This window comes from Pelobates fuscus, chromosome 2, assembly GCF_036172605.1.
Source record: "Pelobates fuscus isolate aPelFus1 chromosome 2, aPelFus1.pri, whole genome shotgun sequence".
NCBI classification, from domain to species: domain Eukaryota; kingdom Metazoa; phylum Chordata; class Amphibia; order Anura; family Pelobatidae; genus Pelobates; species Pelobates fuscus.
Window position 1 is genome coordinate 387921514 of NC_086318.1, and position 22917 is coordinate 387944430.

At 39.3% G+C, this 22917-nt stretch overlaps 1 protein-coding gene across 2 annotated transcripts in view; it reads right to left on the bottom strand.

Moving 5' to 3' along the window:
• Positions 1–22917, bottom strand: part of MARK1 (microtubule affinity regulating kinase 1) — a 140726-nt gene that overhangs the window by 82878 nt on the left and 34931 nt on the right. For both annotated transcript variants that reach the window (XM_063443810.1, XM_063443811.1), the window contains exon 2: positions 4447–4650. In XM_063443810.1, the coding sequence (XP_063299880.1) occupies positions 4447–4650 (204 nt within the window). The remainder of the gene's footprint in view (positions 1–4446; positions 4651–22917) is intronic.

Consider the following 22917-nt stretch of genomic DNA (forward strand, 5'->3'; position numbering starts at 1 on the left):
CCAAGGAGATACAGATTACAAAAAGCAAAACAGGGAGGAAACCACCAGGGGACATTCCACCCCTTTCGTGGTGAAGGGCCAAAGCGACACGAAAGCACGTACATGAGGCCCTAAACTTCGTGGGGCAGCATAGCCACACTATGAACTGAACGGGGATCAACATTCAGGCAGGAGGGGGGGGGACAGAGGGACACTAGCGACCCGTAACTACTGCTGCACTGTGGGGCCCACCGGCACATGATGAGGCAAAAATCGACCGTCCACACCGCTGCTGTCGGAGAGAGGGAGGGGGGGGACATCTCTCGTTCATCTGAAGAGGGACTTGTTATAACTGAAAATAACTTACCTTTTGCCACCTTTCCCTCAGGAACTCTGTACCACCAAAGCTTGATATCTGATGCCTGGTGCTATACTCCATCAATATGCCTGCCTATGGACCACACTGTAAATATGAGCACACAGCTTGTTGATCTAATCAGCCTGTCTCTAACTGACTGTCACTTATTGAAATCACAAATGCATGTTTAATTGCGGTTTAACCTGATAGATGACAAATGCAGGATTTGTATAGGCACACTTAATTTATCTTGTTAACGCGACTTCACTAAAGACGGACACAATAATCGACACATGACCCACCTGTCTATTTACTATAAGACTTGACTGGTTGGACCGCCTGTTACTGCTTGCTATTACTTGGAATATGCACACCACACCAAAGCACAGTTAAGCGAGTAAAGCGAGACTGCACCTAGGGCCCCAGGTTAAAGCGACGACATCCAACACACTCACTAACCCTACGCTACTGTTACCAAACAACTGAAGTATTCATTATTGCTGACCAGCATGCACCCAGCTTGATTTGGTTATTATCACTTTATGTTATGTTTGCCTCCCGTACAATAGTCTACCTAGAAAGGCATTACTAACAGAATAGCTTGTTCATAACATAACTAAAAAATGTGTGGACACTCTCATGCCATAAATGTAAAACTACTGTGTTTATGCCTTTAAATATGCTGTTGTGGCATTGATAAATGCTTTGTTATTCCTTGCACGAAGAAAATAAAGAATTTTAAAAAAAAAAGGACTGGGTATATAGAGATACCACCATCTACCATCAAAAAGGACTGGGTATATAGAGATACCACCATCTACCATCAAAAAGGACTGGGTATATAGAGATACTATCATCTACCATCAAAAAGGACTGGGTATATAGAGATACTATCATCTACCATCAAAAAGGACTGGGTATATAGAGATACTATCATCTACCATCAAAAAGGACTGGGTATATAGAGATACCATCATCTACCATCAAAAAGGACTGGGTATATAGAGATACTATCATCTACCATCAAAAAGGACTGGGTATATAGAGATACTATCATCTACCATCAAAAAGGACTGGGTATATAGAGATACCACCATCTACCATCAAAAAGGACTGGGTATATAGAGATACCACCATCTACCATCAAAAAGGACTGGGTATATAGAGATACCACCATCTACCATCAAATAGGACTGGGTATATAGAGATACCATCATCTACCATCAAAAAGGACTGGGTATATAGAGATACTATCATCTACCATCAAAAAGGACTGGGTATATAGAGATACTATCATCTACCATCAAAAAGGACTGGGTATATAGAGATACTATCATCTACCATCAAAAAGGACTGGGTATATAGAGATACTATCATCTACCATCAAAAAGGACTGGGTATATAGAGATACTATCATCTACCATCAAAAAGGACTGGGTATATAGAGATACTATCATCTACCATCAAAAAGGACTGGGTATATAGAGATACTATCATCTACCATCAAAAAGGACTGGGTATATAGAGATACTATCATCTACCATCAAAAAGGACTGGGTATATAGAGATACTATCATCTACCATCAAAAAGGACTGGGTATATAGAGATACCACCATCTACCATCAAAAAGGACTGGGTATATAGAGATACCACCATCTACCATCAAAAAGGACTGGGTATATAGAGATACCACCATCTACCATCAAATAGGACTGGGTATATAGAGATACCATCATCTACCATCAAAAAGGACTGGGTATATAGAGATACCATCATCTACCATCAAAAAGGACTGGGTATATAGAGATACTATCATCTACCATCAAAAAGGACTGGGTATATAGAGATACCATCATCTACCATCAAAAAGGGACTGGGTATATAGAGATACCATCATCTACCATCAAAAAGGGACTGGGTATATAGAGATACTATCATCTACCATCAAAAGGGACTGGGTATATAGAGATACCATCATCTACCATCAAAAAGGACTGGGTATATAGAGATACCATCATCTACCATCAAAAAGGGACTGGGTATATAGAGATACTATCATCTACCATCAAAAAGGGACTGGGTATATAGAGATACCATCATCTACCATCAAAAAGGGACTGGGTATATAGAGATACCATCATCTACCATCAAAAAGGACTGGGTATATAGAGATACCATCATCTACCATCAAAAAGGGACTGGGTATATAGAGATACCATCATCTACCATCAAAAAGGGACTGGGTATATAGAGATACTATCATCTACCATCAAAAGGGACTGGGTATATAGAGATACCATCATCTACCATCAAAAAGGACTGGGTATATAGAGATACCATCATCTACCATCAAAAAGGACTGGGTATATAGAGATACCACCATCTACCATCAAATAGGACTGGGTATATAGAGATACTATCATCTACCATCAAAAAGGACTGGGTATATAGAGATACTATCATCTACCATCAAAAAGGACTGGGTATATAGAGATACTATCATCTACCATCAAAAAGGACTGGGTATATAGAGATACTATCATCTACCATCAAAAAGGACTGGGTATATAGAGATACTATCATCTACCATCAAAAAGGACTGGGTATATAGAGATACCACCATCTACCATCAAAAAGGACTGGGTATATAGAGATACCACCATCTACCATCAAAAAGGACTGGGTATATAGAGATACCACCATCTACCATCAAAAAGGACTGGGTATATAGAGATACTATCATCTACCATCAAAAAGGACTGGGTATATAGAGATACTATCATCTACCATCAAAAAGGACTGGGTATATAGAGATACTATCATACAAAATCAAAAAGGTTTTATTTAGTAAAATGCAGGGATTATTAACACAAAAACACAATAATAAAAGGGTTGGAGTAAACTCTTTAGTAAATAAATTGGACAAAGGCACAAGGTAGTGCCAAATGGTATCCAACTCTGGCATAAATGTATTTGAGAAACCCTGAATCACATTAGTACAACTGGATTTTCTCATTCAAATCATATGTATGTTTCTACTACAGCATTACCTTGATTTAAATCACTGTCAGATTTTGATCTTCCCGATGGAGAGGGGGATAATAAAAAGTGTAATTGTGCAATTTTGCATCTTTAAGTCTCCTCACTTACAAACCAATCCTATCACATCCTCTTCCTTTCAAATACCCTCATCTCATTTCTCAATCCTCGTCTTTCCATTAAATCTTCCTATTTCATTCACTCTTATTCCCCTCTGTATTGCATCTTTCCCTTGACATTTGTTCAATTTCCAATTTAATAATTCTCTGGCCATCATTCCATCCCCCCTTACTTCTCCCCTTCCATCTACATTTGATTTCTCCTTTCCCTCATTTCTGCTATTTTCTTTACCATCATCGTTGCATTTCCTACATCCGTTCTTAGTCTTTCTTTCATCACTTAGTATTCCCTGCACCATTCAGGCCCCCTCCTCTTTGATATCCCTTATTTAATTTCCTTGTTCTTTGTTCCACCAATTGATGGTATTTGAGCAGGAAAACCTTAAGACTTAACTCCATTCTGAGTACAGTACCTTCCCACTGAGAAGTGTTGCAGTTTTCAATGACAGTGGGAACAATAGAAAAACATGTCCCCATATCATCCACTGACAGACCTGTTTCACATCAAGTGACAGGCAGCTGTGATATAGTCCCATCACTGCTCACCAAAGGAAGGAGGTTAAGGAATCAGACCCAGAACAATACAGCTGGTTCCAATCACTGGACTGTCATCACAAGAAGAAAAAAAAATTGCAAAAAATGATTTTGACAATGACAATGATTTTTAATTTTGCTTTTTGTATGGGCAGTGGAGTGCACCTTTAAGAAAATGACCCCGTTTCATACTCTTTATGACCAGTGTAAAATCTAACAAAAACTCAGCACATGCAGGTTTTATCACTAAACCAAAAACAATGGAAAACGTAAAAAGGGAGTTTAAGCTATTAGGCAAAAATAATTGGAAATAACCAGCTATTGTAGAGCAAAATTTACAATTGTCAACGTAGAATAATTCCAATATTTTCCAATGAGCAGGCTAGGAAATCAATTATGAGTAAACAATTACCCACCTCTCTTCCTGTGAGAACATGTCTGGCCAGCTTCACCTTGGCAAAGTTCCCCTTCCCTATCGTTTTTAACAGGCGGTAATTTCCAACGTGAGGCTGTTCGTCGGTGGTGGATGCAATGGAAGTACGGCATCGCGGAAGGCTCTGCCTGCTGCTCGATTTCGTGGGAGGAACAAGAGGTTCTGGGTATCCATCAAATGATGTGTGCTGTGAATAGAAGACGACAACGGTATAAAGATTATAATGAGACCATGGCAACTAAAGATAAATTATGCAGAATATTTCCACGATTCCATATATAACCTTAATGGCTAAACATTGGCACTAGCTGAAGTGAACTACAAATGCTATTATGGTCAGCCAATAAATTGCATTTGGTCAAAGCTGGAGTGCCAGTGAAATTTAGTCATTGCTGATCCAGAAGAGGATTAAGGCCTACTAATCTTCCCTCTCCAGATGAAATGTATCGATTGATCTGTTTCTATTTGAGATGCATAGAACGTATTCATTCCAAATGTGGTTTTGCAAAGAAGTAACATTGATATCATTCCAAACATATAACCCAGAGATATTCAAAATCAGTGGATCACATTTATACCAGAAAATATTATGAAATACCATAATAATATAATGCAACCTGTATGTTCAGATCATGGAACAGGAAATCAGTAAGGAATGATCTTTGCTAACGAGAGATATAACAACATGTTCCCTATGAGGGTGCATGTCCAAGATGTCCATCACTTAAAGAAATGTTGTTCAACCTCTTACTAAACATTTTTACAATGCTCCTTGACTGTAAAGAAAGGTCTACTCAATAATACTGCCAGAACCACTGAAAGAGAGGCCTCTGTGCAAGAAAACTGTGTGATTTAGATCGCTTTTAGACAATAGTTTCCCCACAACTCCAACCATTCATTCACACTAAACAATACGATGGCATGGGATTAAGCATTAAATCAACCACTAACTAGCAGTAGTTTGTCTGCACATCGAACAGCAGATGCATTACACCGTAACCATATATCTCACAGTAATCCCTACATGTTGAAGAACTACACCACCCATAAAGCTTTGACAGGCTAAAAGAAGTATTTGAATGATAAAACAGTATCCTTGCATGAAATTAATTCAATTTGGAAACATAATTCCTCTTAATAATCTGAATACACCTCTATATTTAAAAAAATAAATCAATCTTTAATTGCCACTTGCAGACAATTTGCTATCTAGCTCACTTTGACACAATGTTTTACAAGCAGCAAAAGAAGAAAATCAATAAAAAGTAATTTTTAATTTGTTTAAGAGCATTTACAAAAGATAAATAATGAATTACCATGCTATTTTGCTTGCTAATTTATTATTTTTAGAATGAAACAAGATTTTGTACTTGGCTTCAAAATCGCATTAAAGGACCACTATAGGCACCCAGACCACTTCAGCTCAATGAAGTGGTCTGGGTGCCAGGTCCATCTAGGATTAACCCTGCCTGCTGTAAACATAGCAGTTTCAGAGAAACTGCTATGTTTACTTTAGGGTTAATCCAGCCTCTAGTGGCTGTCTCATTGACAGCCGCTTGAGGCGCTTCCGCGCTTCTCACTGTAAAAATCACAGTGAGAAGACGCCACAGTGAGAAGACGCCACAGTGAGAAGACTGGTTGAATGCCCGCACGGCTCTTGCCGCGCATGCGCAGTCGATGACGTCCAAAGGAGGAGGTAAGTGTTTAACCCCCTTCCTCCCCCTTCAGCCCAGCGGGAGTGGGACCCTGAGGGTGGGGGCACCCTCGGGGCACTATAGTGCCGGGAAAACGAGTTTGTTTTCCCGGCACTATAGTGGTCCTTTATGAACAAAAATGTTTGTTATTTAAAATTAAAGGGACACTATAGTCTCCCAGACCACTTCAGCTCAATGAAGTGGTCTGGGTGCCAGGTCCCTCAGGTTTTAACCCTTCAGATGCAAACATAGCAGTTTCAGTGGCTGTCTTCCAGATAGCCACTAGAGGCACATCTGCGACGCTGGTGGCACATTTCGCCTCCATCGCGCAGAGCGTCCATAGGAAAGCATTGAAAAAGACAAGGGAGCTGACGTCGGCGGGGGAGGAGAGGTCACCAGCGCCGAGGGAGCCCGGCGCTGGATTATGGTAAGCTGCTAAAGGGGTTTTAACCCCTTCAGCGCCACAGGAGGGGGACCCTGAGGGTGGGGGCACACTCAGGGCACTATAGTGTCAGGAAAACCGCTTTGTTTTACTGACACTATAGTGATCCTTTAAAGTAGGACGTGCTGTAAAAGGTGGATAACTAAAGTAGAAAAGTAGAAATAATAATGAACTATTTAACAGGGTAAATAGTGCCATTGAGGTATGTATAAAGAGAAATACTATATTCAGCAAATGAAATTATTTTGCAAGACATCCTCTAGCTATGCCAGCAATAGAATAAAATAAAATTAAATTAAAAAAATGAATATTTTGCAATGGGGCTTTCCCTCTCAGTAAATACGCCATTTTCTCACCTTTTCTTTAATTACTTTAAGGTTTATGCCTTATATTACACATGGAACAGCAAGCAATCGGTATAATACTCTGCAGTTCTTTGTTTAGAAGCGTGTCAATGACATTCAGCGGACTATTCTACATCAGCAATCTGACTTCCAAAATTACATCTCAGATCGTATCAAAATATCCTTTGCATCTAGGCTGCGTTAGCAAGTGAAATATAAATCCTTCGGTGGATTTTAACCTACATTTTATTTTTACAGTAGTGATGCACACATGGGAGGTAGATAGCAGTGGGCATCAGGCATATCAAACCAACAAGACTGACAGATTATATTATGAACGTCACGGTTAAAATAAAGAAAGAAGTATAACACTAGACTCATATCCCACGCATCTCTAGAAATAAACATCAGAGAGTAGAGTATACCCAATCCTCACATATATAGGTATTTCAATGCCCAAGTATGGATTTTGTGGACATACTTATGAATTTGCTAGAAGCATGCAGCCCAGCGCAATTTGCATCCACTTTCAAAGATTCACAGTTGTGTGACTGGGAGTATGTGCAGTGATCTCCCTAGATGAACACTCGCCTCTCAACAGGAGCAGAATGTGCCCATCGAATCAACAAGACACATGAAACTTGGACACAAAGGACAAAGTTAAACTTCTTCTTCAGCACTCCATAGAAAAGGGGGCAAGAACTGCAACATAACTTACTGTAAATCACTGCAGTTATCAGACAGTGTATAATAAACTACGCAACAAGTATACATAGGTATAGTAAGTAGAGTGACCCTTTAAAGTAGTGATCAAATATGTGTATACATGGCATACATATAAGACCCTTACATGATTTCAGGCTGCACAATTTATAGCTAAACAGAGCTGGAAAACTGGTTTGGCCAATACACTATTTAATATCATACACAATGTAACCTGACAATGTAAGCTACAACCAGAACTTTATAGAGAACTGTTACAACATACGGTATTGAGGCTCCTAAATTAAAATATAGTAAATAAATGTAAAAAACGACATCTACTAAAATGCGGTTTCAAATTTTGGGGCAGTCAAGTAAAATAAAGTGTGGTAAAATCAGCAAACCTGACCACTTTCCTGCCCCAAACTCGCCACCATTCATTCCCTTAACTTCCTTGTAAGATTGCAGGAAAAGTTTCAAGAAGAATAAAAACATGTACATTAAATCTTGTAACAGTAGTCAATATAGCGGTTCTCACAGTCACACAGTTTGGATTCTTTTGTTCACGTTATACAAGTCACATTGGCTATATTGGTTAATATTAGAATGATTATAAGGACTAAAGATCTAAGGCCAAAGTAAGAACTACCACCACAGCACGATCAGACATGTCCCCAGATAGGACATGGCATTGGCAACCAAATCCCCCAACCCAATAGCGACTCAAATGCGGTCTAGACTCACGAATCAACCCGACTCTAGAAGGACCCTGACAACTAGGGACCACATACTCATGACTGAAACAATAAGGAACCCTCGAAGGGGGCAACCCACCCAACAGATTGCAAACCATTCCTGCCAACATGTCTTATGAAATAAGCCTACCATAAATATGAGCCAGACACGGGGCTCACAACACACGAACCCCCTAACGCTATTTTGGTGAAGACATGATTCTCTCAGAGTCCTAAGCCAGTTCATAAACGTGCCTGCCTGCAGAGCCTGTACAATACTGTACTGTTACAAACCTTTTTGCTTCTCTCTCTCTTTCTTACAAACGTAAATACTGACCTTTATTTCATAACAAAATTAAAAATAAAGAATCAAGAAAAATATTAAAATGGTTGCCAAAAGCTGAAACGTTGGTTACCAGAGACAGATGAAGTCAACACGATTTTCTGACATACACACTAGAGTCAGACTGAATACAAAGTGCATCAGGGTCCCAATGACGTAAGACATTAGAGTGATATCCAAAGCACATTCCGGACACACAAGCCATGAGATAAATTTGAATTACATGGAGTAAAAAAAAAAAGAAGGAAAGAACATTTCAACTCCCTAGTGAGTCATTATCAAGTTCTGATCAGAGTGAGGGCTGACCAAAAACCAGTAGAATTATTTATTTTAAGACTTCTTATCTGGCCTTGTTACCCGTTTTGTTTTCTCAGTCCCTACTTTGCCTTAATAACAATTCTGAAACAAAAAGGAATTTTAAAAAATAACCTTCTAGGATTAGTCTTGGGACATTCAAGTTAGCTCACAACCATTGTTTTTGGTAAGTGCAATTCTACATGTGTAAAGCTTGCTCCTTTATACTTTGATAGATGTGGCTATCAGCTATCTGTTCTTTTAGAAACATGTCTGGGTGATTTGTTTGACGGCAAAACAAGTCGGTTATCTACCACGACAATAACGTATGAAGTGCATGGGAAGCACACCCTAAAGAGTCGTCAATTCAAAATGTTTATTCTCTTAATTGTAATGCTTTCAAACATTCAGTCTAGAGTGCCCTGGATTTAACAGAATTTCCGTTGTATGGACAACGTAGACAGAGATCTATTTCTGTTCTTATATGAGAACATCCTGCAGTCACTGGCATTCAGAGTTCAGATTGTTTGTTAATATAGCAGTTTGATCCAAGCTCTCCTAAGTGAATTCCCCAGGCAGTAATTCTGAGACAAAACCCTAAGAAGGTCCACCATCCAAAATGTGATGCCCAAATATATGATGATGGATGTGTATAAACTATAGTGATAGTATACTGCAACCATTTATACTTAAATATATATATTTATTCAACTATTACATAACAGTAGCCTAGTTACTCCTATAATAAAGTTGTAATTAAAGGGACACTATAGGTCACCAAAATAACTTTAGCTTAATGAAACAGTTTTCGTGTATAGATCATGCCCCTGCAGTCTCACTGCTCAATTCTCTGCCATTTAGGAATCACTTTGTTTATACAACTCTAGTCACACCTCCTTGCATGTGACTTACAAGCCTTCCTAAACACTTCCTGTAAAAAAAAAAAAAAAAAAAAATCACAAATTATCACAAATTCGCTTTAATTTAGGATTTCTTACCTTCTTCTCTGTTAATAGCTTGCAATACCCCACAGGTGCCTCCTGTATGTAATTAAAGTTAGATTTACACAGCAGGAGATAAAAAAAATTAAAGTAAGTAACATCTGATTAAAAGTTAAACCATTTTGTTTTCATGCAGGCTGTGTCAGTCACAGCCAGGGGAGGTGTGGCTAGGGCTGTGTAAACCGAAACAAAACCGATTGGACTCCTAAATGACACATAATTGAGCAGTGAAACTTCAGAGGCATGATCTATATACAAAAACAGCTTCATTAAGCTAAAAGTTGTCTTGGTGACTATATTGTCCCTTTACGAAAATGTGGGGCAATCAGCAAGAATATTCTACTGGTTCCCCCAGTGACTGCTCCATTTTTCTCTTGTTGTATAATGTTTTATTCCATTACTTGTTTTTGTTATTTTGGTCGGGTGATCACATCTATACTCCTAGAAATACATAACTAGAGTTATTTATAGTGATACTTACAAGTAAAAATGTGTTGCTATTTTGCAAATTATTCATATTTTATCCAAACACACACTCAGGGCACCAGAAGTACAAGAACACCTCCGATAACACGTGATGCTAAAACCAATTCTTGATTTGTTTTTCTATTATTTTGTATACCAGATGCAAAGAATATCTAGTGTCACTCCATTGCCTTCAAATTACAAGAAGGGAACAGCCAAAACACTTTGTTTGAATGAGATCCGCATTCTGTTGCAATACAGCTGCTCTCACATGTGAACTGAAGCCATATTGGAGAGTTTGTTTTCTTCATGAACTGAAATGATAACTTACAAAAACAGGAGTGGATGTATTTACACAGGCACACTCTTGGTAAGTCTATATTAGAAAGCAATGCAAGAACCAGAAGTGGCTGAGAGATTTCAGCCACTTTCGGGATAATGAATTTGGAGCTTGAGCACCAAATCCCAGGGATTTGCAGACTGGGCCTTTAAAAAAAAAAAAAAAAAAAAAAGAAATCAGCCTTGGCATCAATTAAAATCGCCAAATCAGATGTTATTACAAGGTCAAATGAAAAAGTGATGAGTAATCAAACAGAGATCTAACAAACTCAAATTTTAAACTTCTACACAAAGCATGTTAATAATTAAAGTAACACACTATCTCGATTTATATTCCTAAGGCGCAATGCTTATCTCATTTTCAAGAACAGAATTCTTTGGGTCAGCGGAAAAGTAAACACACTAACAGAAGGACAAGGAGTAGAATGTGAGGCTTTTAGGTCAGTATCCCATAAACAAACAGATGAGGGTCACCATGTCCCCCTTGGCTGGGATCTGGTATATCATCACACAGAGGCCCTTTTCCCATATCAGAATCACTTTCTGTGGGGAAAAGAAGAATTTGTTTTGGTTCTAAGAATATCATGAAAGAATGAGCGAAGCTGTCCTGGGCACTGAGCAAATAGTCAACATTGCGGCTCATATGCAGAATCTGCAGTCAACTATTTACATAATAGTAATAATTATATTAATAATAATAATAATAATAATTATGTCTGTTTTTTTTTATTGGGGATGGGGGAATGCTAACTGGTACTGAGACCTACCAATTATTTTAGATCTGGAGCTTTTTCACATCAGGCTGTAGGGTGAGGAGGAGGAAGTGTGACTTTTAGTAGAATTCATTAGGCCATTAGGCTGTCTAAACGTCATGTTTTATGAAGTCAACAAATACCTGCAACGTCTCCAGTGCATACCTCTGACCTGTTCTAGGTTCTACAGGAGCAACCTATCTTCTGGGTCTTGACAAGAGATCTGCAGATTTTGCATATATATATATATATATATATATATATATATATATATATATATATATATATTTATTTATTTATTATTTGGCCAGTTAGTATAACTGCATAAAGTTTAAAAAAAGCCCACAATGGCACCTTGTACCAATAATTTGCCACCCTGACCACTACCTGATGTAATACAGCCGGTGGGCTCTGCCAGACACAACTTACCCTGCTCATTATACACTTTTATGGGCATCCTGATTCCAAGTTATGTTGTCACATGCTCTCAATGCACTGCCTGGATACAGTGTTCAGTAGCAAAGGAGGATCGGAGAAAGTGGTCTCTGCAACAGCCAACTCTCCCACTTACCATTATGGGCAGTGCATCAGACCTCCAATTCCTTCTCCCGTCTAACTGCCAATAGCAGTGAGCAGCAGGAAGGAACAGAGGGACAATAATTAAACTGGTTAGTGTGTGCATCTGAATGTGTATCTACAAATGTTGATGTAAATCTGGCTAGGTTTGTATGAATATATGTACACACGTGTGTTTTAAAGTGTGCCTGTATGAATGTATATATGTATGAGTGAGTGACAGGCTACACGTGTCAGAGTGCAACTATCATGTGTGTATGAGAGTGATTAGATATGACTGGCAGTGTGGTTATTAAGGTATGGGAGAAAAAGTCCATGGGTAGTTGGTGCGTTGGGTGTATGTCTATTTAAAGTTTTGCTCATAAACTAGGCCTTGGCTCCTACATTTTAGGGAATTTTGTCATGCCCTGGCCCAGAGAAAATAAATAAGGCCTTGGCACATTCAAAGGGAAACGGGGGACTCCTGGCACCATCACCACTACACTGCTGTGATACCCAATATGCTTGTTCTTAATCTGGTATTTGTCAGCAGTCTTTGCCAATCCAGATTTGGAGTGGAGCTGGCCAGAAAGATCTCTGAAAACAATCATTGCACATGCATTGCAATGATTTTGAAAGTTAGTGTTGACTTTCGCTCTAAATCCTGAAAGACATGAAACACTGGAGACGTAACTAGAGATGATGAGACAAGTGTCCCAAACCAGACAACCCCACAGATCTCATGACACTCGGGATGCATAGCAAGAAACGCTATATGTTAAGTAAAGACCATTCTGCTTACTTTATTTGAGCAGACTAATGTCCTTCAAAATTCCATATAACGTATATAGACTTAGTTCGCATTATCTCACGCTGATGCTAGCTTTGAATTTTATTGGATGTGTCAAATGTTCTTCTGCCGTTTTTACTGTTAATTAAGTATAATTATGATTGATCACGGATCGTAAAAAAAAACATATTTAAGTGACTGGTACCATTAACCTGATTTCCTTGTGCATTCTCATATAATATTTTGGTATTTCACAGAATTCTAAGAACATAACAAAAGTGAGATATTGGAAGAAACCCAAATGAAATCCACTGAAAAGCATTCCAGATCTGAAACTTTCTAATTAACCCTCAATACTGGTACTAATGCTTAGTTGATATGCCGCCAATGAACACACGCATAGTAGTCATTGAGGGTATATCTTAAAAGAGCCTGCAAAGCTGCAGTTCTTATGGCTGCACCCTTTGCAAGCCTTTCCCTTTTCCCCTGAAAGGGACTAACACTCATTGGATCTCCAAGTTTGTCTTTCATAAACGTCTCAAACTAATAGAAAACCAATGATGAGACTGCCTTGAAAGACGTCTCCTTGAGCTGCATTGGGAAGTCTATGATTGGACAGACACAGAAAATGTCAGTGGGTTTAGAAAGGGAGGGCTTTCGAAGGTTGCAGATAAGAGAACTGCAGCTTATGCATGCTGTTTATAGATATATTCAAAATGTTTTTTGGTTTTTTTTACATGCATAATTAGATGCATGCATGTAGTCATTAGAGGTATAACGTCTAAATAGTGATTTAAAAAGAAATAAATTAATGGGCAGCAGTGTCCCTTTAAAAAAAAAAAGCAAACTTAATTTCTTCTTCTATTCCATGTCCCATTTCCATTCCCAATTTCAGGGTCCTGTCCTGTTGTCCCATATTTTTTCCCTGGTGTCCTGCTTTTGGGGACCCCAGGGTGGGCTGGCCTGCTTGTCAGCATACATTCGTACCAGGCTAACTTTCCAATTCTCCAGATGGTCCCCTCCCCTTTACGGGTTTGTCCACATCTTTGAGAGGTGTCAGTGACGCAATTTGTGTCACTGGTCTGCCCCAATTTGCAGTGTCCATGGCATCCCGCTTCATAGGACGCCAGTTGAGGGGCATGTGTTACTTCCTGAATAGCAGGGCCCTCGAACCTGCTGTACCAGTGGGTAACTTTATGTATGTTATGGTAACCTTTAATGTAATGCCTATCTCACATCCAAAAATGAGGAAGCTTTTGGCAGTCTAAAAAATATTTATATTTGTGTGCAAGAGGTTACACATGGAATTACATAATTGCAGGAAGAATACTAAAATGATAATTATTCACAAAGAGTTTCTCTAAAATGGTTGCCTAAAGGTTGTGCTCAGCTAGTGCATCAAATGAAATTGTTTAAGTATAAATAAATACATACAATTAATGGCTGAAGATTCCAGCTCCCTATGGGGGATCTCTTGTACCCAGGCTTTCTGACCAGCCATTATTGGACTACAATTCTCATAAATCTCTGACAGTCACACTGGGGGGGGGGGGGGGGGGGGGGAGCCACTTCTCAATCAAGCTAGTTCTCCGTATCTGCACATTTTCATTGCAATGCCAGGCAGGCCCAGGAAACAGAACACATGTTCTTATTTGGCAGGAAACATTAATTGAAGGGATTATTTGAAACACAGAAGGGGATCGGAGCAGGATGTGTTTCTAAAGAATAATTTGTCTGCACTTTTTAAAGAAATCAAATAAAACCAGGTCTGGGCATGAAAACGACCTTACTCTGGCTTCGAACGATTACAGAAACATGAGCATCAAACTGACTTACTGTGTTCCGCAACATACAGACATAGAGAAGCAGGCATTTCTGAGGTCACTTTACTCTTTGGAAAGATTGGAATATGCTGCCACTTCACTTGACATTGAAACTAACTACTGTTAGTGTATCAATACTTTTAGCCTTATTATTTACTGGTACTACAATGGTTTGCCCGCAGATCTGGGACAACACAGCTAGTTTTGAGAGTGGAAAACAGGACACTTATGAAGAACCACATCCATAGCCATTTACGGGTATGTTATTTTCGAGCTTCTTTCCAGCACCTGAGAAGTTTTTTAATGTTTGAATCTACTTTTTTTTCTTTACCTGGAACATCATTGGTTCCATGGCTGCTATCATTTCAATGAAAACTAGGACTCAGTATGAAAGTCAGAAACTTCCATTTCACCAAGCAAAGGATTGTCAGCTCTTCTATATGAAAACACAATGACATTAAGTGCACTCGAATACAAAAGACATCTGAGTTGTGGGAAACCACTGTATGAAGCCAAAGTAGAATACTTTATTGCATCTTGGTGCAAAAACTATACTAAACTAGCATCACAAAATATATATTATATATATATATATATATATATATATATATATATATATATATATATATCGCACAATGCCCAGTTGACTGACTTCTTGCATGTTTGATACCCGGAAAGTACATTTTAAAAAAAACACTACCTAGTAATACAAAAGGTGGAAAACAAAACCACAATAGTTTAAAGAGGAACTTTTACTTCCCAGGAATGTTATTGTATGTTTGCTTATCCCTATAATTAACAAATATGTACCGGTAAGGTGTGAGAAATAATATTAAAATGGTGAAATCCATATCTATTTATCAAAGAACTGGATGCTTCCATATTAGCTCGCTGTCGATCATAGTTAACTCTTTGCTATTGGAAGTCATTACAGAGAAAGCATGCCAAGACTAGAAGTGAAAATGTTTCTACTTCGCTTTATTTGCAATGTTTGCTCTGGCTTTTCTTGTCTGAGCTGGATTATGACCTCATTTACTATACAGTGGTACCTCGGTTTACGAATTTAATGCGTTCTCCGGGACTTTTCTTATTGCGAAAAATGTGTAAAACGAAACGTGGTTTCCCTTGGAATTCATTGAAAATCAATTAATCCAATCCGTAAGGTCAGAAAGAAGAAAAAATGAACTGGCATGGAAACCAACCCACAATGCAGAACACACAGTAAAAGGCATGCAAACGATGAAGCTCAGCTCCCTACCTTTCCACCGCTTGAGAAATGCACCAAAAAAGTTCCCAAAAGTCCCAAAACCTCTTCAAAAAATTGCCAGAACAGCTCCAAAACTCAAAGCAAAAACCGCACCAACACCTGCACACTCGATGCCACGTGCTGCCCACAGACTCCAGCATGCAGGGGGCGGTGCTATAAACCTCCCAGGTGCAATACATCCTGGGGAAACTTGCTTTGTATTGCGGAAAAAAAATTGTAAACCGAGGCATTATTTTCAATGCCTCATTTGTAAACCAAAAATTATGTTAACCAAGGCGTTTGTAAACCGAGGTACTACTGTATTACTTTTATAAATTTAAAATAAAATGGAGCAGCTCATGAAAGAAAAAGTTAAATAATTTATAGGTGATCTTCAAAGCTTTATTTATTGGTGAAAATTCCAGAGAAGTAACGGTTCCCCTTTAATCCTTGTAACGGTTCCATTGCTAAGGTCAAGGATTTAAATAATCTGGCAGGAAGGGTTAACATGGTGGCAGCATTGTATAATTCCCAAGCGCGCTGACTCCCTGGCTCAGATATCACGTCTTTCCTTGACAGCTTCAGCTGTCATGGTTACATCATTGCTCTCAATGGGGCTAATGCGTGTCCCATAGCTTTCTGCAAAAGAACAGTGCAGCTTTCCAGGGAGACCCTGGCACAGTCTCAAAGATGTTTACAGTGTGTTTACAGCTTGTCTAGCCTGTGCCAAGCAGCAGCTTCTGCCTGCCTTACCCTCCAGTTACCCGCTGCACAGAGGTGGCTGACAAAATGCCAGCAGAAGACACAACACAGCGAGGACCATACACTTACATCTCACAGCTAAGCAGCTGGCAACATACTGCAGAGCCGGAAGTTTAAAGGGGACCGCTGTGGTTCCTTAGGCTATGCAATGGTGTTCTTCCTCCTCATGATTGATTTAGTAGGTGGTATTTATAATAAATACTTTATTACGCTACTCTGAAATTGTTCCCAAAGTGCACTGCTAACGCTTTTCATGCTCATGCTCCTAAAACTATCTTCACAGACTAACCCACAGGAATCCAGATAATGCGATACGTAAAGAAGCTTCGACCCTAAGAAAAAGGGGCGTCGGGCAGTGAAAGGATATGATTGGCTAGCAAGCTTCCCAGAGCTTTAAAGCCTTGACAATGGTCTATATAAGCTATACATTTAATGGGTCGTGAATCAACACACAATTTGCAAATAAATCTCAGGAGACTCAACAAGCATGCAATTTTATACAGCCAAAAATCTCCCACACTAACAGAAATAACAGCATACCAACAAAGTGCATATATGAGGGTAAAATACATCATAAATCAATATCAGGCTACTATTATCAATAAATAATATTTAGATTAGAAGACAGACATGTTTAAACATGTGGAATCATACTCTTGTTTAGGTCGATTTTTAATTGATATTCCAGTCTGTGCAAGTAATGTTTGCTAGAACTATGCATGGTATGGTAAAAAACTACAGGTATTGACCGAGCAGTAACATGTTGACAAACAAGCTGCAATACAGAACACGGCACAAATCTATCATATAGACAACAGCAAGCAAGTCTTCTACCACATTATCACTAGACTCCCACTGAATGCAAGGAAGCCTTCCACCACATTACAGCTAGACTCCCACTGAATGCCAGGAAGCCTTCCACCACATTATAGCTAGACTCCCACTGAATGCCAGCAAGCCTTCTACCACATTACAGCTAGACACCTAATGAATGCCAACCAGCCGTCCACCATATTACAGCTATACTCTATTTTATTCCTATCAGCTTCCATCAAATTCCTAACAGACTCCCACAGAATTCCAACCAGCCTCCCACTACATTCAAGTTATACTTTTAGTGTATTTCATTCAATTTACCGCCACATTCCAACTAGATTCCTGCTGAATTTAGACCAGCCTTTCCATAAAACCGTGATAATAGATAAATTGCCACTAAATCTCAACCAGCTTCCTATCATTACATCCATACTTCCAATATATAGATGTAGCTCCAGCTCTGGGGTAAGGTATACTGCCAGCTGTAAACTTCCTACCAATGGATACAGCAATTCATAGGTGAATTCTCCTGGACAATGATGATCATCATGTTTAAAAAAAGAAAAAGAAAAAATACTGGTAAGGGAAGTTTTGTAACAACTTTCCTTGCTAACAGTTTTGAGTAGCAGGGGTATGAGAAATAATCAATCTATTTTCATCTAACAATTCACGGAATAGAGAATTAAGAGAATAAGTATGCCCTTCCTATTGCATTTTTATACCCTGCGTGCTCTAGATTGTAAGCTTGTTTGAGCAGAGTCTTCATCAGGACTGGCCTAACACAATATGCTGCCCAGGTCAAAGGATGAAATGCTTCCTCACTCCCAAAAACACGCCCACATCCAAATTCCCTCCCTCTTAACCTCTCCAAAGCCGCTTGGAGAGAAGTTTAACCTGTAAGGAGGAAGTGCCACAAAGCACTGACATGATGTCTGACATCATCACGCTCCTGACTACACCCACATGAGAGCTTAACCTTTAATAGGAGGCGAAAACGCTCTGCATTCGGTCCAAAGACAAGCAGATACACACTTGCCGCACTTTAGTTAACATGTACAGAAGCACAGTGGCAGAACGAATGTAGAGAGCCCTGGTGCAAAGGTAGATTTACATATGTCTTACATCTCCCATGATGCATTGCCAGCTGGGGATATACCATTTGGCCTTTTCTTGCGGGGTTTGATTTGTGTGTAGTGTTTGTATGCTTGAATATAAGCATGTTTTTGTAAGGAGTATGTGTGTAAACATAAGGGAATATTTGTGTGTAGTGTTGGCATTTGAATGCAGTTGTGTTTGTATGTACTGTTGCCACTTGAACGCAGTGATGCAGTTGTGTGTAGTGTGTTTGAATGCAGGGGTGTGTTTGTATATAATGTTCATGTTTTAATGAAGTGTGTGGTTTTGTTATTTGGGCGTTTTAATAAAGGGGTTTGTTGGTATGTAGTGTTGGTGTTTGGTTGCAGGGGTGTGTTTTCATATATTGTTGGTGTTTGATTGCTTGTAGTGTTGATGTTTGAATGTGAATTCTAGGATCTATGTACATATATGCAGCCACACATACAGACAAAAATATACACACATATATACTAACACTGACACACACACATATACATATACACACAAACACACATGAATATACTCATACTGACACACACACACATATATATACAGTGGCACACAGACACATACACACTGACGCACACATATACCCACACACAGATACACACACAAATCTTAATTCATATATATTTAGCCACCTCCCTGGTTCATACCTTTTGGGTTCAGGAGGGTGGCTTTATGGGCTGGCTGAGGCTGATGGGAGTCTGAGCCCGTCCATGCTCACTGTCTGCAGTGCGCATCCTCCTCATAGCCTGTGCTTTCTGTAAACTGGGAGGAAGGGACAGGTATCACTTCCTCCCAGCACTGATGCCAACATTAATGGGGCCTGCTAATTGGGTTAATTTGCCTGCACATTACATTTGACCTAATTGGATGGGCTACCCAATGGGCCCCCAACGCCCGCTGGCCCCAGTGCAGCCGCATCATAAAGAGTCCTAGAATGTGGTGTTTACAGATATGCATTTGTGTTGCAGATGCAGATTACATATCGGTGGTGAATTACTGGCATAAGCATTTGCTGCAATACGTATCTGTTACTGGGGGGATTTAAACAGGATTTATTTCTGCACAGAACATCTATTTTAGGATAAAGCTTGGATGATAATTTATCAATATAATGTCTAAATGGGATATTTATAGGAATTAACTGGGGCCAAATTATACTTTGGTTAGAATTTTATATATAAATGGGGATTGTTTTGTTTAAATAATTGTACTTTGTTCAAAACACAGAGACATTTTTTTTATCATTTAAGAACAGTTTGTTTCTTTCTTTCCATAGCGTCATGCTGTGATCGGATTTCTTAAAGTAGAGTTAAATCATTTCAAACTTTAGATGCATTTTTACCAAAATCCCCACTCTTTGGGGAGGGTAAGTGAGTCACCAGCTCCAGAACGCACAATTTTGCATTCCCCATAACATGCTTTTTTCATGAATCAGGACGTCGGAGGGCAGGGTAAGATGGGGCGGCCAATGGTGCAAATTACATCACTGGGGCTGCTCGAAAGGGGTGCGCACACCCAAAAAGCCACTGAATTCTGTGTTACTCAAGAAGCACTGGACTGGCCATGAGAAACTTTGGATAAGACCAGAGATTATCAAGAAAGGGCTCAGTATCACATATGTAAAAGTGGCAATTAATAATAATAAAAAATAAACTTTTTTTTTTTTTAATTAGAGTGGTCCTTTAAGACACTTCTAAAGCTTGAGGGGGAGTGGTGGAACCATAGACATAGAATATCTAGACACCGCATTCTGTGCTGAGCGGCGAGAAATGCGGCAGCCATCTTGGACCAGTCGCCGCTCTACTGAAGCTATTGAGGATCCCTTGGAAAGCCCATCTCACTAAAGGTAAGTGAAGGACCTGGGGCACTTATAGCCCTTAATACCCCTACCCCTTAGTACCCCTACACCATGTCATTAATGCCCCTACCCCTAATCCTTAATACCCCTACACACACACAGTGTTAATACCCCTATCCCTAGTCCTTAATACCCCTACCCCTATGGTGTTAATACCCCTGTGCTGGGGTAGGGGCATTAAGGGCTATAAGTGCCCCAAGTTCTTAACTTACCTTTACTGAGATGGGCTTTCCAAGGGTTCTTCAATAGCTTCAGTAGAGCGGCGACCGGTCCAAGATGGCGGCCGCATTTTTCGCAGCTCAGCACAGAATTCCATAGACCTGCGGCGTCTATGTATTCTATGTCTATGGGTGGAACATCTAAGAAAGTGAGTTCTAAAGTGAGAAAGTGAGTTGGACCATTTTAGCATTAGGCCTGGGACTCCCCTCTATCAGCTGGGGCCCAGAAGCAGGGCACCAGAGGAAAAACCCATGGCAGTGGGAATAGGGTTCCAAATCAAGACTGTACATTCAAACCCGGGAAAGTTGGGAGCTGTTTCGAGGAAAAACTAATAAAAATAAATAATGAAATCTTGATCGTAAGAAGCTTTGATCGATTGCAAAAGGGAGAAAAACTGAAGATGATTGATCATGTTTTCAAGTAGATAGGAATCTCATAAATTATTAATCCAACATGGGCTACATATATAAAATTCTGGCACAGCTACAAAGAACGAGGAAATAAAACATATGTTAAAAACTGCTCTGCAAAGACCTGTTTATTATCCACCAATTGGTTTTGTACGTCTCACTAAAATACTGTATATACCATATTTAGTAGGCTGTTCCATATGGGTTTGTCAGGATTTCCTTAGCGTCTGCTGGGACACCTGCCAAATCTACAGGCCGGATTGCATTATGGTGTCTCGTTACCACCAATCCTGACCTTGAATCCTCTCAGCATTTAGCTTGCTCTATGTATCCAGTTTTCACTAGACCTTCAAAAACCATTGCTCTTCTGAGCACATAAAATCAATACACACAAAAAAAAAAATATATATATATATATATTTGAAAATGGTTTATTATTTGTGCATCTCCGCAGCGGACATAATGAAGAAAGATGAGAAATGATTGGGAGATTTAAAAACATGCATATAATAAGTGAGTTTATAAAATGCAAGTAATCGAAAAAAAGACCTTCAATAAAAACTACATCTAAAATTAAGGTCAGGATATATTATTACAGTGCTCAAAGATGTCAAAGCATACTGTGTCATTTTAGAACTTTGTAATTTATAGCAGCATAGGGGATAAAAACGTGTTTTTCTGTATTCTTGATACATGATTACTGTATTAAATGCTCTATTGAAATTGACTTTTTTTTTTTCTTGGTGGAAAAGAGTATACTATTTTGGTTGATAAAATAATGAAGTCATGGAGACCTAGGCCACCATCAGACATTTTTTGGGTGCTAGGCACTTAGCTTTTTTTTATTAAAGGGATACTATAGGCATCAAAAACAACTTTAGCTTAATGAAGCAGTTTGGGTGTATAGATCATGCCCATGCAGTCTCATTAAACAATTCTCTGCCTTTTAGTTAAAACACTTGTTTTTGTCCATGCAGCCCTAGCCGCAACTCCCCTGGCTGTGACGGACACCGTCTACATGGAAAAAATGGTTTCAGTTTCAATTAGATGTTAATTTGTTTTACTGTGCAATAAATGAATTTTAAATATTAGATGTATCTTTACAGGAAGTGTTTAGGAAGGTTGTGTAAGTCACATGCAGGAAGGTGTGACTAGGCTTGCATAAACAAAGTGATTTAACTCATAAAACTGCTTCATTAAGCTAAAGTTGTTTTGGTGCCTTTAGTTTCCACTTTACCCAGTGTGGCGACTTATCCTCCAACTATTTAACTGAAATAATTCATATTTGACACACAGCTCCCAGTGCATAGTGAAATTAACAGAAACATGTAGATAGATAGATAGATAGTAACTATATTGCAAGGGATACATCTGTATCCATATCCCCTGAGGCACGGCGGGGAAATGCTGCTATAGCAACGTCAACAAACCCACGTCATGGACTGGGCGGGTCGATCGCTGCAAAAGGAGATAGTCTACCTGCGGCTGTTTACACAACTGCGGCCGAGGTGGAGGTAATAACAAACGGTTGCCATGGAACTGTGACGTAGCCCCAGATTAGTGATTGGCCACAGCTACTCTTTGACAGGGGAGTGGTTTGACGAAAGGCAGACATGCGCACAGGCGCTGAGAGCACGCCAGGCATTAGGGGAGATGTGATACAGCTGATTTGGTGAGTGAGTATTGGCTAACATGTCCTTTATATGTTTGTCATTTTAATGTATGCTATTTCATGTGTCC